Here is a 13,956-nt window from a genome sequence, read left to right on the forward strand (position 1 = left end):
TTCTAGTTATTGTATTCTATAAACAAAAGGAACTTCATTTCACAGAAATTTTGTGTTGAATATCATCTGTCTTTGGATTCTTGTGTTGAAATCAAGCATGTGTGTGATTTGTCCTGTATTAACCTGAAAATGATCTGTGATTTCCCCTTCTTGCCTTTCTCACAACTTTCAGATGAGCCTTTACCAGGTAGGAGCAAGCTCTCAATCATTGGTAAAAATGCTGCACGTAGCTTTGATTAAATGTTCAACAGATGGAATATCTTCATTAATTATTTAGTAGTCATAGATTTTTGACAATCACGTACCACAAATAAGCATTAAAAATAGTTCTGGCGCAGAATAGCAATTGTGAAAGTAGTTAGTGCTTTGATGTTCATTTTTATTAGAGGGCAGCATGTATATTAGTGGCATTATTTCCATTTTTCAGGACTAAATTGTTCTTTTTCTGCTTTCACCACAGATCAAGAGAGTTGCTCTGACAACAATGCTGGCTGCACCCATGGTTGTATCCAAGGGCCATTTGGGGCCCAGTGCACATGTCCTGTGGGCTATCAACTAAGCAATGACTCTAAAACCTGTGAAGATATGGATGAGTGTAATCCTCCTGGACTGTGTAGCCAGCACTGCTTTAATGAGAGAGGGTCTTTCCGCTGCCACTGCCAAGAGGGTTACACTCTTGAAGCAGACCAGCGTACCTGCAAGGCCTCAGGTGAGGAAGGATATGGCTTAAACTTTCAGTGCATGGAACATGGTAGTTTTGAATGACAGTGCATAATTTTATAATGCAGAAAAATTATTTTAATATCAGTCCTACAGTAATTTAAATTTCATCACTGGTTTGCCTATACAGCTCATATCTCAGTTTCCTTCTCTGCGCCGACTGTTCATAAGGAACCGCAATAAGGGGGAGCTTGGCTCCTAGACTGCCAGACTGACACACTGTCTTTCTTCTCCCATGTCTTTCTTTGCTGCTCTGATTTCGTAAGATAAGAGAAATAACATATATGTCACTCACTGGCCATCGCCGGTGTAATTAGGACATAATCACAAACAAAGGGCTGTTTATAGGGAGCGTGCCTGACGTGAGCTCCTCTTCCACACAGATAACCCGCTGAAAGGCTTTGCAATACAATAGGGCCTTATTTAGACAAAAGTGCATTCCCAAAGGATTGCCATTTGAGTAGGGGTCTATTTAACAGTCTTGTTGTATGGTTTTGGTCAACATGTGAAAGCTGATAAGTGCTCTCATTAGCATGAGAAAGGACAGGAAAAATAGGTAACAGGGGTTTGATGTCTGTTGACAGATTCTCGTCAGGCGTTCCTGCTAGTGGCCAGTCGAAATCAGATTGTGCAAGATGACATAACCACTCAGCCCAATGTGGTCCGGTCACTGGTTCGAGATGGACGCAACATTGTGGCCCTAGATTTTGACTCTGTAACAGATCGGGTGTATTGGTCCGATACAAGCCAGGATAGAATCTGGAGTTGTCACAAGAATGGCAGTGATAGAACTGTGGTGAGTTTGATTTGTCCCTTTATGTTACTGCAGACATATTGCATGTTATTTGTTTATTTTTACTTTTTAATGTAGTGCTATTTTCACCAGAAAACCCGTTGAACTAAGAGTGATTCTCTTGTGGACAGATATTCAACAGTGGGGTGACTGTCACAGAGAGTCTTGCTGTGGATTGGGTGGGCAGGAACTTGTATTGGACGGACTATGTCCTAGAGACGATTGAAGTATCTAAACTGGACGGCACCCACCGGACTGTATTAGTCAGTGAAAATGTCACCAACCCTCGAGGCCTGGTGTTGGACCCAAGAGACAGGTTAGAAAAAAGTTTGTTACAGTCTGTGTGCCATTTAATGTCAAGCATTTAATTTTTTATCATTAAAATAGCTGGTGTTAACAGACTATTTGTTTTGTAGTGCTCACCTGATGTTCTGGACTGACTGGGGAAGGAACCCACGCATTGAGAGGGCCAGCATGGATGGGAAACTGAGGACTGTTATCATAAGCAGCAAACTGTACTGGCCCAATGGACTAACCATAGACTATCCAAACAATTTGTTGTACTTTGCTGATGCCTACTTGGATTTCATTGACTACTGTGATTATAATGGCAACAACAGGAAACAGGTTTTGGCCAGTGACCTGGTGAGTGCATGCAATGGCAGATTTTATGCTAATTACACATTTTCTAAATGATCTCAGGGATATTGTTTGTGTTATTAATCAAAAGGTGAACAAAGATTCAATCTCCTTTTGAATAGCATGTGTAAGACACTTTTTTTTCTTTTGCTACTCTCTATGAAAAGGTACTGCAACATCCCCACGCAATTACCATTTTTGAGGATTTTGTCTATTGGACCGACAGATACATCAACCGTGTGATGCGAGCTCATAAGTGGCATGGGGAGAACCAGACAGTGATGCTGTTCAACCTCCCTCAGCCCATGGGTCTGGTGACAGTACACCCAGCCAGGCAGCCAGCAGGTATGCCAAATGTAATGAATATAACCCAGTCTCTGCCGCATCTGACATTACATTGGCAGGTGCATTGTTTTTTTTTCTTAAGTACGTTTAAAAAATAATCATAGAAAACTTGTGAAGCAAGACTCTTTACGGATGTGTCTGTGTTTGTGTGTACCTACATGTGATTTGACAATTTGCAGGGGAAAATCACTGCTTGAGGAGTCCCTGCACTCATATTTGCCTACTTTCTGCTGTGGGACCAAGGTACTACTCATGTGCCTGCCCCTCAGGCTGGACACTGGCAGCAGACCAAATCACCTGCACTAGAGGTATGCTTCCTGCCAAAAGGAGGAAAACACTCATCACTTGGTTTGATGAAAAAGGAAGTCAGGTCAGATGCAGCTGATAAGTTGATATACTCATAAGGTATTCATCTTGACTGTGCTTACTGGTATAAAAGAGCAAACTCTTGTTGTGGAAATGATGATTTTTGCATGCTTCGTTTGTAACTATCTCAATGTTGGTAAGAGGAAAAATCTTTGAAAACATGAACTTTGTATTATTGATCCATCCAGGTACTTGTCAACAGTCTCCCATTTAGTTTTTCTTGTAAACTGCTGTTCCAGTCATAAATATTAAGAATCATATAAGCGTGTCTTTCAAGGTCTTAAGGAGACAAGGGACCTTTAATTCAAAGTCCAAGGAGTCTGCCTCAGGTCAACAGCTTAACTCATCTCAGGTTTCAGCCCATTCAAACCAAGCAGAACACAGTCTACCCCTGAGGCCAGCGATTATCCAAGAATGAAAATGCCCTACAACCATTCATTGATTCTAATCTCAGATGACAAAGCAAATCAGATTGTGGAACCAGCTTTCACCAGTCAATCTCCTTTATAGATAAAGGCCTTTTAGCGTGGGATCCCTAATTTGCGCCAGATATCATAGTTTTTGATTACCTCAGGCTTCATCCACATTCAGAAAACATGATTTATTTAGCTCTATTTTAGAAATCATTATTATGTAATTCATTTTTTTTATAGTAGTTTGTTTATTGTACTGTAGGAAGAACAGTTTGTATGTAATTCTGTACTTAGTTTCTCATTTTTAATGCTTTTCTCTTATGTGTTTTACTTTCAGTTGAGGATCCTTTCCTGGTGGTTGTAAGAGACAGCATCATCTATGGCATTTCTTTGAACCCAGAAGACAAGAGTAACGATGCTATGGTTCCTGTTGCTGGTCTTCAAAATGGCTATGACGTTGACTTTGATGATAATGAGCAGACCATCTACTGGGTCGAGCACCCTGTAAGTGTTCACTTTTCCAGCTCTTTTATCTATTTTCCAACATAGTATGCTAAATATTAAATTTATATATGGTGCAGAGCTGATAGACCCAGTACAAGAAACATACTCTGTATGTAGAGTTCATATCACCATTTAGAGCTTAACTTGTCCTCTAATGATAATTTTGAGATTACAATACACACAATAACTGTTCACTTACTCCACGCAATTCACTTTACATATCCACATTCAGCAGTGATTGAGGTTAATATGTCTTCCTTTGTTCACCAGGGTGAGATCCACAGGGTGAAGTCAGATGGCACTAACAGGACAGAGTTTGCCTCTGCAGCCATTCTTGGCTCCCCTGTAGGCCTGGCCTTGGACTGGATAACAGAGAACCTGTACTACACCAATCCAGCTACACAGTCTATTGAGGTGAGACATGTAATACAATGTTCTGTAAATATAAAAATTTGTGCAAATAAAGGCAGTGTCACAATACAGTTTTGCAAGTCAATAATTGCACCTGTTTGTGTTTGTGTTCGGCCAGGTTTTAAAATTGAGAGGGGAGATACAGTACCGGAAAACTCTAATCACAAATAATGGCTCTCCAACTGGCGCTGGCAGTCCTGTTGGCATTGCAGTGGACCCAGCACGTGGGTAAGCCCCATTTAACACAGCCCTGGCACAGCCACTCAAGGCCACAGCTACTGAGCTCTAACAGCCTCCTCATCGCCATCTGCTCTGCCTCTAGAGAGATCCCAACCAGTGTTACTGAATATCACACCGCACTCTGAAACCCCACCAGCCAACAGTCTCCTGGTCTGTTGACTGGTCATTTACTGACTTTCTGAACACTGAAAACACTGTATAATCACAGAAACCGTGTTGTTATTATTGTAAAATGCAAGGGAAATTTTCTTTGTTCCTAAACTTTTTTCATCCAGCAGTGACAGTTTTCATCTCTGTTAATTGACAATAACATATCAGGCTGTTAAAAAAGTACTAAGCACATGCATTGTATATTTATGACTAAATTGCAAAAGTCTAAATCACAGAAATTCACTGGCAATCTTATATATTCTTAAGCAAACTGTACTGGACAGACCAGGGAACAGAAAGTGGCATCCCTGCCAAGGTGGCATCTGCAGATATGGATGGCTTAAACCCAGTCACCCTGTTCACCAACAACCTCGATCACATCGAGTTCCTCACAGTGGACATCCAAGAAAACAAGCTCTACTGGGCTGTTACAAGCACTGGCATGGTGGGTCTTCACTTTTAGCTCTGTGTGAAGTTCATGTAATTTTAAGGCTCTGCACCTTAGTTTCAATGTTGATGATTATTCAAAATATAAATTTTCCATTTGACTTTTTTTTTTGGCTTTATATTGCCACAGATTGAACGTGGTGATCCAGATGGAACTAATCGCATCACCATAGTGACAGGCCTGTCTCACCCCTGGGGTGTGGCTGTCTATCAGAACTACCTCTACTTCACTGACCGTGACTTTGAGGTCATAGAGCGAGTAGACAAGTCCACAGGTGCCAACAAGATTGTATTGCGTGACAACATATCTGGACTCAGAGTTCTGAAAGTTCATTTTCGAGAGAGTGAGTAGCACAAGTACGCATCAATTGAAAACACATAATTCCCTGCTGTATGTTGCCTTTTATTAAATTTGTGACATCGCACTCTCTCTAAAATTCAGCATCTGCAGGGACATCCAATGGCTGCAGCAACAATATGGGAGTGTGTGAGCAGCTCTGTCTGCCTCGACCGCAGGGTTTGTTCACCTGTGCATGTGCCACGGGTTTCAAACTTAATGCTGACAACAAGACCTGTGCTCCCTATCAATCCTATGTGGTCATCTCCACTCTATCTGCTATTAAAGGCTTCAGTCTGGAAGGCTCCGACCATTCTGAAGCCATGGTGCCTGTGGCTGGGAGAGGTAAATGAATATCATGTATTATTTATGATGTTTTAGAGTTTATAAAATGTGCATTAACTTTTGTCAAGAGGCTGAGTTTAGTTGGAATAGTGAACTGAATGACTGACAGAATTAAAAAAAAGAGCTTCTTACGATATGATCATTGTATTTGAAGTAACAGTAATGGACTGTGATGACTGGGTTATCCTCTTTCAGGTCGTAATGCTTTACACATTGATGTGCACATGGCTTCTGGTTTCATCTACTGGTGTGACTTCAGCAGCACTGTGGCGGTGCAGAACGGGGTCAGACGGATCAAGCCAGATGGCTCAGGATTACGTAGCATAGTAACATCTGGAATAGGACGCAACGGAATACGAGGCATAGCTGTTGACTGGGCTGCAGGTATGCATTTGTGTTCATACAACACATTAAGTCAGTGTTTCTCAAAGTTTGGGGTGCGCCCCTCTGGGGGGCTGTAGAGGCACAACAGGAGGGGCATGAGTGACTGGGAGGAAAAGGTCCTACGCGGAACTAATTAGCTGAACTATTGTTTTAATGTCGGCCTGTTTTTTGTGGTGCACAACAATACTCAAACTTCCCTGTCACAGTAGCCGTCCCCAATCATTCTGCTCCACACACGGTGATTAGTAGTGATGGGAATGCCAGCTCATTTAAGAGAGCCAGTTCTTATGGTTCAGCTCACTAAAAAGAGCTGGCTCTTTTGGCTCACAAGTGGCTCCTCAGATTTACAGTTTACAGTGAAACAACATGGAGAAGCTTAGAGTATCACTTATAATCAATTATAGCCTTTTGCATAAACTGTCTCATAGAGTCCTAAATGTAGGTCTAGGCGGTTGTGGTGGTGAACTTTTTCACTGGTAGAAACTTGTCACAGACAAAACACATCACTTGCTGAACATTTTCTTATCAATAGATACTACAATTTACCAATGTTCCCTAAACGCCCCAAGTCACAGGCTGCGGCAGCTGCTGCTGGGTAGCTGCGGTGCTCAGACTGGTGTGTGACCAAAAGTGACCATGAAAAGAGTTAAAGTAGACCGTTCTAGTGTCAGATTTGTCCAGTCAATAACCGAGTGATTTTTTTCTACATGTGATCTTTTCAATGAGCAGAAAAAACAGCACATGCAGGTGTGCTCCACATTTCAGAAGACCGCATTGATAAGTGTAAATACCACAGTACACCAGAGTTATAAAAGTACTACTATCTACCACTGTGGTTAACACAGTTGCTGCCTGTACCAGTTAGAGTGACACAAATACGGCTTAATGATCATCATGACCTGGCAAATGTGACCACTTGAAATTTTAACTCTTACAGTCTCATAAAAAATCACAAGTGCACCATTTTGGTCGTAGTCTGGAGCCCTGCTGTAGACACTGCAGCAGCAGCAACAGTTGCAGTAGACAAACTGACACTTTCATTAGTAGCAGGTTCACTTGCTTGTCTTTTTTCCTCCAGCTGCACTGATGGGTGTACAGTTGTAATGTGCCAGTGCAGGTTGCTTGTAGAGCCAGCAAGATATGAAATTTTACCTCTTGCATCTTACCTCTGTTACCTCTTGCATACTCCACACTTTTCCTTTGAATTATCGATGTAATTGAAATGCATCCAAATTTTACTGCCGTCACTCGTGTTCTCACCTTTCCAGCGTGTTGCCTCTGTAGCATTCTACCTCTGTCTCTCTCAGAGAACAGGAAAAAAGAATAAAATAGAGAGAGAGAGAAAAAAAAGCAGCTCTGTCTCCCAGGCAGGCGCTCCCAAAGTTCACTTCAAAGAGCCAGCTCTTAGAGCCATTTCTTTCGCTGCATTAATTGCACAGCAAATTAAGTTGCCTTTTTATAATATTTGTTATATATACATTCAGTCCTTGCTTGTTGAATCTCTGATTTCCACAAGCACTGTTGCAGATTGAGATCACTGCAATCAAAGCATTTCACCCCTATTTTGGAGCACAGACTATATTGTAGACAGTTGCACTGTGTGTTGTTTTGCTCTCTCGCTTCAACAGCTGGAAAAGTGCTACTTTATGTCAGTAATTAACTTATCTCCCATACTTTCTTGTTATAGTTTACTTAGTGTGGTGCATAGGTTATGTATCAAGCCTACTATTCTAACAATTTTGTGCTTATATTTATTTAGCAAATTTTACCTCAATGACTATTGCTTGTGCCTCAGTAACAACCAATATGTCCAACGCTTTTCCAGGAAGTTTAATTAACTCTAATTAAATACACTGCGACTAACTCAAAACTAGTCTGATTGGTCTGACCTTGCTTTGTGATAATGACAGCAGGTCTGCCTGGTAGAGTAAACTTAAGAAATTTTGACACAGGACTGGACTCACAGAGCAAAATTAAAGTGTATTTTCTTCTGATTACACAATCAAGCTGTCAGACAGTAAGCTAGATTTCTACTCCAAGAAGGAGCAACTCCCTTACCAGTGTGACTTATCATTTTGTGATTGAGGATTTCATGACTGGCAGATATACTGTATGATACCACTTCTGTCTTTAGGGAATTTGTATTTCACCAACGCCTTCCTGACTGAGACATATGTTGAGGTACTTCGCCTGAACACAACTTTCCGCAGGGTGCTGCTGAAGACCCAGGTGGACATGCCACGCCATATTGTCGTAGACCCCAGAAACCGATACTTGTTCTGGGCAGATTATGGTCAGCTCCCCAAAATTGAGCGAGCACTCTTGGATGGAACCAACCGCACAGTTTTAGTGTCTTCAGGGATCATCACCCCTCGAGGCCTTGCTCTGGACTGGCAAACTGGCTACGTCTACTGGGTGGATGACTCACTGGATATGATTGCTCGAATCAACCCTCAAGGAGGGGAGACGGAGATAGTGAGATATGGCAGCCGCTACCCAACTCCTTATGGGATCACAGTGTTTGAGAGCAGCATCATTTGGGTGGACAGAAACCTCAAGAAGGTGTTCCAAGCAAGCAAAGAGCCAGGCAGCACAGAGCAACCTGCCGTCATTAGAGACAATATCAATATGCTGAGGGACGTTACTATCTTTGACCAGCGTTCCCAGCCTACCAGTGTCCAAGAGCTTAACTACAACCCCTGCATGGAAGCAAATGGAGGCTGTGCCCACTTTTGTTTTGCCCTCCCAGGTTCCATCACAGGCACCCAGGATAAAAAATGCAGCTGTGCTTTTGGGAATCTCGCAGCAGATAAAGAGAGCTGTGTGGTGTCAAGGGATGATTACCTTATCTACACTACTGAGAGCACAGTACGCAGCTTGCGACTTGATCCTGAGGACCATGCACTGCCCTTCCCTGTTGTCAATGTGCCTCGTACATCAGTAGCACTGGATTTTGACCTCACAGACAGGAGGATCTACTTCACACAGAGCTCAGGTGCAGGAGCAAGCAAGATCAGCTACATCAGCCTGTCATCTCCCACCTCACCTCCTATAGTGGTGGCTTCAGGTATGTTTTGCAGTCATACTGTTACTTCTGTTTGTTAACCGTCTAAAGCAAATCACGAATCATTAAAAAAAGTAATTTCTTAGATAATTCATTTTACATAAATTGAAAAAAGCTGGAATAAACATTTTTGCAGTATTTTTCAAGATGGCCACTGGTGTTATCAGTGCTGTAAAGAAATGGTGACTTTACATGCTATCAACATTTTACAACTTACATTCTTTATTTGCTTCTGTATTTGCCTTATCTCTGCTCTGTGTAAGCACAGACTGTAGTTCAGTCCAGTTCAGCCATAAAGTCTGAGATTGTTGGTTGCAGCTCTGTCAATAAATGGCTTAATGATTGTGTCGAGGAGTGCAGGTTTTTTTTTTTTAATGGAACATGGTCATAACAAACATATTTGGTATGTGCAATAAAGTACATTTGATGAAACATCACAATTTTAAACTTAGATTTGGTTAATTTTACAATGGAATGGCATGTCACAAATAAGTAGCCCACTGGAAAGTTGAACATTAGTTTTTACAGTTTTTGACTGATGATATAATTTTCTTTCTTTCTTTTTTTTTTTTTTAAAGATAATGTGCCTTTCAAAGCTACTGGCTGGGTTGAGTTTAAGGGGGTTGATTAATTAATTCATACTTCCCAACAATGCTGATGTGGTGTCTGTGGTTTGACAGATCTTGGTGCTCCTGATGGCATTGCTTATGACTGGATAAACAGAAGAATTTACTACAGCGACTATGTCAACCAGAGCATCAGCTCTATGTCAGTGGATGGCTCTCAGAGAACAATTATTGCTCATGTGTCCAGGCCAAGGGCCATCATGTTGGATCCCTGCAGGGGGTAAGACTTAGACAACACAGTCTGTTAGTTCATGAGATTAAACTGGACATTTATTAATTAATTCTTCCTTGTTCCACAGATACATGTATTGGACAGACTGGGGAACTCATGCAAAGATTGAGCGTGCCACCTTAGGTGGAAACTTCAGGACAGAGATTGTGAACAGCAGTCTGGTGTGGCCCAATGGCCTCACCCTGGACTATGAGGAAGAGAGGCTCTACTGGGCAGATGCAAGCTTGTAAGACCTAAAAAAAATTCCATTTCTGAAAATTTATGTTGTCAATTATATTTCATTATCTTGATACTCTGAAGCTATTGACATTGTCATGATTTTTCTCTGCCAACAGACAGAAGATTGAGCGATCCTCTCTCATGGGGTCCAACCGTGAGGTCATTATTAGCACAGCCATCTACCCCTTTGCCATGACCATGTTTGGTCAATTCATCTACTGGACTGACTGGAACACACGCAGCATCTATCGGGCTAATAAGCATGATGGTTCTGACCAGACAGTGATGATTCAGAACCTTCCATCTCGACCAATGGACATCCATGTTTTGGCCACCAGGAAGCAGCAGCAGTGTGACAGTCCCTGCCAGCAGTTTAATGGAGGCTGCAGCCACATCTGCACACCAGGTAAAAGCTTTCACTTGTATTCTTTTAGGAGAATTGCTGAAAATGCAAAATAAATGCATAAACTGTTCTGTAATTTTTATCTTGTTAGGACCTAATGGAGCTGAGTGCCAGTGTCCATCAGAAGGCCGCTGGTATCTGGCTGACAACAAGCACTGTATCCCTGATAATGGGACTCGCTGCCAGCCAGGCCAGTTCACCTGTATGAATGGACGCTGTATTCGAGCCCAGTGGAAATGTGACAATGACAACGACTGTGGAGATGGCAGCGACGAATTGGAGAGAGTCTGTGGTAGGGTGGTCATTTCTTCCTCTATTGGATTATCAAAAATCTCACTGCCATAGCCCTTTATCTTCTTGCATGAATAAATCAGAAACCTTGTTTCATCTCTTTCTTTGCAGTTCTCTGTCCTTTGCTTTCGCTAATACTAACAAGTTTCTGTTTATCGTTTTGCCCTAACACATTTCTTCCTCAGGACGTAAACCAATCTTCAGCTATGCTGGTGTGTATTTTTGGACTTTATGATCTAATTTCCAGTGACATGCTTCTCTCTAATTAATAACACAAACACTAACACATGAATCAATGTGCTTATTTTCACATGCAGTTCCGCAATTGCTGTCATCTTTTATTGCCTTGTCAGGTAAAATGAGTATACCAGGCATTATTTCTCTTGACCTTATGCTATAATTGCCAGAACTCTGACCTGTTCTCACTTTTGATTGGCAGCCTTCCACACTTGTGAGCCCACAGTGTTTACTTGTGGTAATGGGAAATGTGTGCCCTACCACTACCGCTGTGACCATTATGATGACTGTGGAGACAACAGTGACGAAGTGGGCTGCCTCTTCAGACCTTGTGACCTCAACACAGAGTTCACCTGTAACAATGGGCGCTGCATTGCAAAGGACTATGTTTGCAATGGCATCAACAACTGCTATGACAATGGCACCTCTGATGAACAAAACTGCCGTGAGTATTGTAGCAGAAGTGAAAGAGAGGGATATACTCATCAAAGTGGGCATTACTTCTAATAAGTATGTTCTAATTTCTGATTATCTCAGCGGAGAGAACCTGCCAGCCAGAACACACAAAATGTCAGTCTACCAACATTTGCATCCCTCGTTCATACCTGTGTGATGGAGACAACGACTGTGGGGATATGAGTGATGAGAGCCCTACACACTGTGGTGAGCTTAGCAACAGTTTGAGGATAAGGCAATTTTGTATTTTTTTCAGGTTTTGATTATTGCTTGCTTTTGCTATACAATGGCTGCCTTGAAATTGTAGTGTGAATGAGCCTTTTACTCTGTATACTTACAGGAAACGGACATAGATAATTCATAATATTGTTTTATGGCTGCATTTAATTTAGGTGTACAGGTACCAGGGTCTTGGTGCTGTGACTCAGTTGCATAACATATTGGGAAATTTAAATGAGATGGAGCTAAAATACATGGCTATGATAAATGCTTGTGCTAGCATTGGCTGCAAACAAACATTCACGCATGCTAAATGCGTTAATATGTAGTTTACTATACAGTGATGAGTTAAGTGGAGATTTCAGACACTTATAAATCATCATCACTGACAGATGAAGTGTTAAATTTAAAGTTGAAACATTGAATCGTGGGCCCCAAATCTATATTACATACTAATTGTATACAATGCGTATAATTATTTTTGTTGTTTTTCCAAGTTAGACATCCATTTCTCAACATCATCAGTTTGTTTATTTTTTTCCAGTTGTTCTCTCTATATATTTTTCTGGAAAACTCTAGATTTATAACACCAACAAAAAGCTAATTAAATCATCTATATTAACATATTTTAGCATTGACATTTTTTCCTGCACTTTTTCAATGTGAATACTCGAGTTCCAAGCTCTGCAAAAGCACATATGATAAATCAGTCAGCAAAGACAAATTTAATAACGCAAAGGATTGCAGAGAGAAATATCAAAGAACACTCAAACCAGCTTCTGCTATAATGAATCAAAAAAAAGCAACAGAATTTTTTCACATAACTGGATTAAACAATTTTAGAAGAAACTTTTGAGTATATGATATGTTGCAAACAAGGAATCTTAAGTCATTCAACCTGTCTGCTCAGTGCAAGTTAGGCAGGATTCCTCCAAATGATTTCAAGCCTTTCTTCATCTTCCACATAGCTACATCCACGTGTTCCCAGAGTGAGTTCCGTTGCTCCACCGGCCGCTGCATCCCCGCCCACTGGTACTGTGATGGAGGGGCTGACTGCGCTGACGGCTCTGATGAACCCCTCTCCTGCAGTGAGTGTTGCACAACTCTCTCACCCCCAGAATAGAGCTTTTTGGCTTTATGCGTCTGCCCCCACCCCATTATCAGCTGCTCGGTCATTGTGCGTTTGTGTCTGTCCGCCAATCTCCATCTGTGTGCTGTGTGAGAGACTCCTGTGAGTGATGTAGCAGAGAGTGCGAGTCAGTGGTGTATTTCTTTGTTGACGATGTGGTCAGTCAGGCCTCCTATTGTGTGCCGCATTCCTCTGTGGTGACGCCCCTCAATGTCCTCTGACAAACAGCACCTCCCCCTCCCTTTGTCCACCAGGGGTTACAGAGCCTCACTTTGGCTTTTGTTTAGATAGCTCACCATGCATGGGAATGTGGAGTTGCCATGACTATTTTGAAAGCTTTGCCAGTGTTGTATTGTGCCTTTCCTTATTAGTTGAAAAGCATTGGGGGGACGTACCTGAGATAATTGGCAATTACAAAAAAGAAAAAAAAATGGTTGTGAAAAGGGATCCACATTTACAATGGATCTAAATTAGTTGACATTATTCAGTCACAGCACTGTATTTGTGTCGTATTATCTGCAGTCTAATGTGTCTGGTTTGTGTCTGCAGCCACACTGGTCAGAACCTGCAACACAGATCAGTTCCACTGTGATGATGGCAGGTGCATTGCCTCATCCTGGATCTGTGATGGTGACAATGACTGTGGTGACATGAGTGATGAAGACCAGAGGCATAATTGTGGTATGCATCTCTCATCTTTGATCTCTTTGCCAACAGTTCTTTCTGTTTACCCTTTAAAAAAAAAATCTTTATTGTACTTCTTACTTCTTCATCCACCCCACCCCCCTCAAAAACGATCCTCTTGTTCCCCACCACTTCTCGACTTTGCCCCCTCCTGCTGCCCTCATCCTGTTGTTATTCAGGATGCTGACTGATTTAGGCACACACCACTGGGGGAGTGTTGTAGGGGAGACACTGGCAGTCAGTGCCCAGCATCTTAGTCTCCTGTAGAAGGTCTCCAGTCCAAGGAGCTGACATTCCTGATT

The 13,956-nt window shown here is 41.9% G+C and overlaps 1 protein-coding gene across 8 annotated transcripts in view; it reads left to right on the forward strand.

Annotated features, from left to right (window-relative positions):
* The window catches only part of lrp2a (low density lipoprotein receptor-related protein 2a), a 53,047-nt gene that overhangs the window by 19,727 nt on the left and 19,364 nt on the right, over nt 1–13,956 (forward strand). For 4 of the 8 annotated variants that reach the window (XR_008603270.1, XM_035955500.2, XM_035955506.2 and 1 more), the window contains 25 exons: nt 173–187; nt 461–709; nt 1,305–1,516; nt 1,645–1,829; nt 1,930–2,158; nt 2,320–2,497; nt 2,677–2,805; nt 3,614–3,780; nt 4,051–4,194; nt 4,310–4,419; nt 4,849–5,026; nt 5,159–5,372; nt 5,471–5,710; nt 5,906–6,094; nt 8,229–9,161; nt 9,839–10,004; nt 10,084–10,242; nt 10,352–10,641; nt 10,730–10,930; nt 11,115–11,141; nt 11,247–11,282; nt 11,369–11,611; nt 11,704–11,829; nt 12,810–12,929; nt 13,520–13,651. Coding sequence is in view for 7 of the 8 variants with exons in the window: in XM_035955500.2 (XP_035811393.2) it covers nt 173–187; nt 461–709; nt 1,305–1,516; nt 1,645–1,829; nt 1,930–2,158; nt 2,320–2,497; nt 2,677–2,805; nt 3,614–3,780; nt 4,051–4,194; nt 4,310–4,419; nt 4,849–5,026; nt 5,159–5,372; nt 5,471–5,710; nt 5,906–6,094; nt 8,229–9,161; nt 9,839–10,004; nt 10,084–10,242; nt 10,352–10,641; nt 10,730–10,930; nt 11,115–11,141; nt 11,247–11,282; nt 11,369–11,611; nt 11,704–11,829; nt 12,810–12,929; nt 13,520–13,651 (4,872 nt within the window). In the remaining variant the exon portion in view is untranslated. The remainder of the gene's footprint in view (nt 1–172; nt 188–460; nt 710–1,304; nt 1,517–1,644; nt 1,830–1,929; nt 2,159–2,319; nt 2,498–2,676; nt 2,806–3,613; nt 3,781–4,050; nt 4,195–4,309; nt 4,420–4,848; nt 5,027–5,158; nt 5,373–5,470; nt 5,711–5,905; nt 6,095–8,228; nt 9,162–9,838; nt 10,005–10,083; nt 10,243–10,351; nt 10,642–10,729; nt 10,931–11,114; nt 11,142–11,246; nt 11,283–11,368; nt 11,612–11,703; nt 11,830–12,809; nt 12,930–13,519; nt 13,652–13,956) is intronic. The other 4 variants (XM_035955503.2, XM_035955501.2, XM_035955504.2 and 1 more) reach the window with 4 other exon arrangements.

Source organism: Amphiprion ocellaris, chromosome 11, assembly GCF_022539595.1.
Source record: "Amphiprion ocellaris isolate individual 3 ecotype Okinawa chromosome 11, ASM2253959v1, whole genome shotgun sequence".
Lineage (NCBI taxonomy): Eukaryota > Metazoa > Chordata > Actinopteri > Pomacentridae > Amphiprion > Amphiprion ocellaris.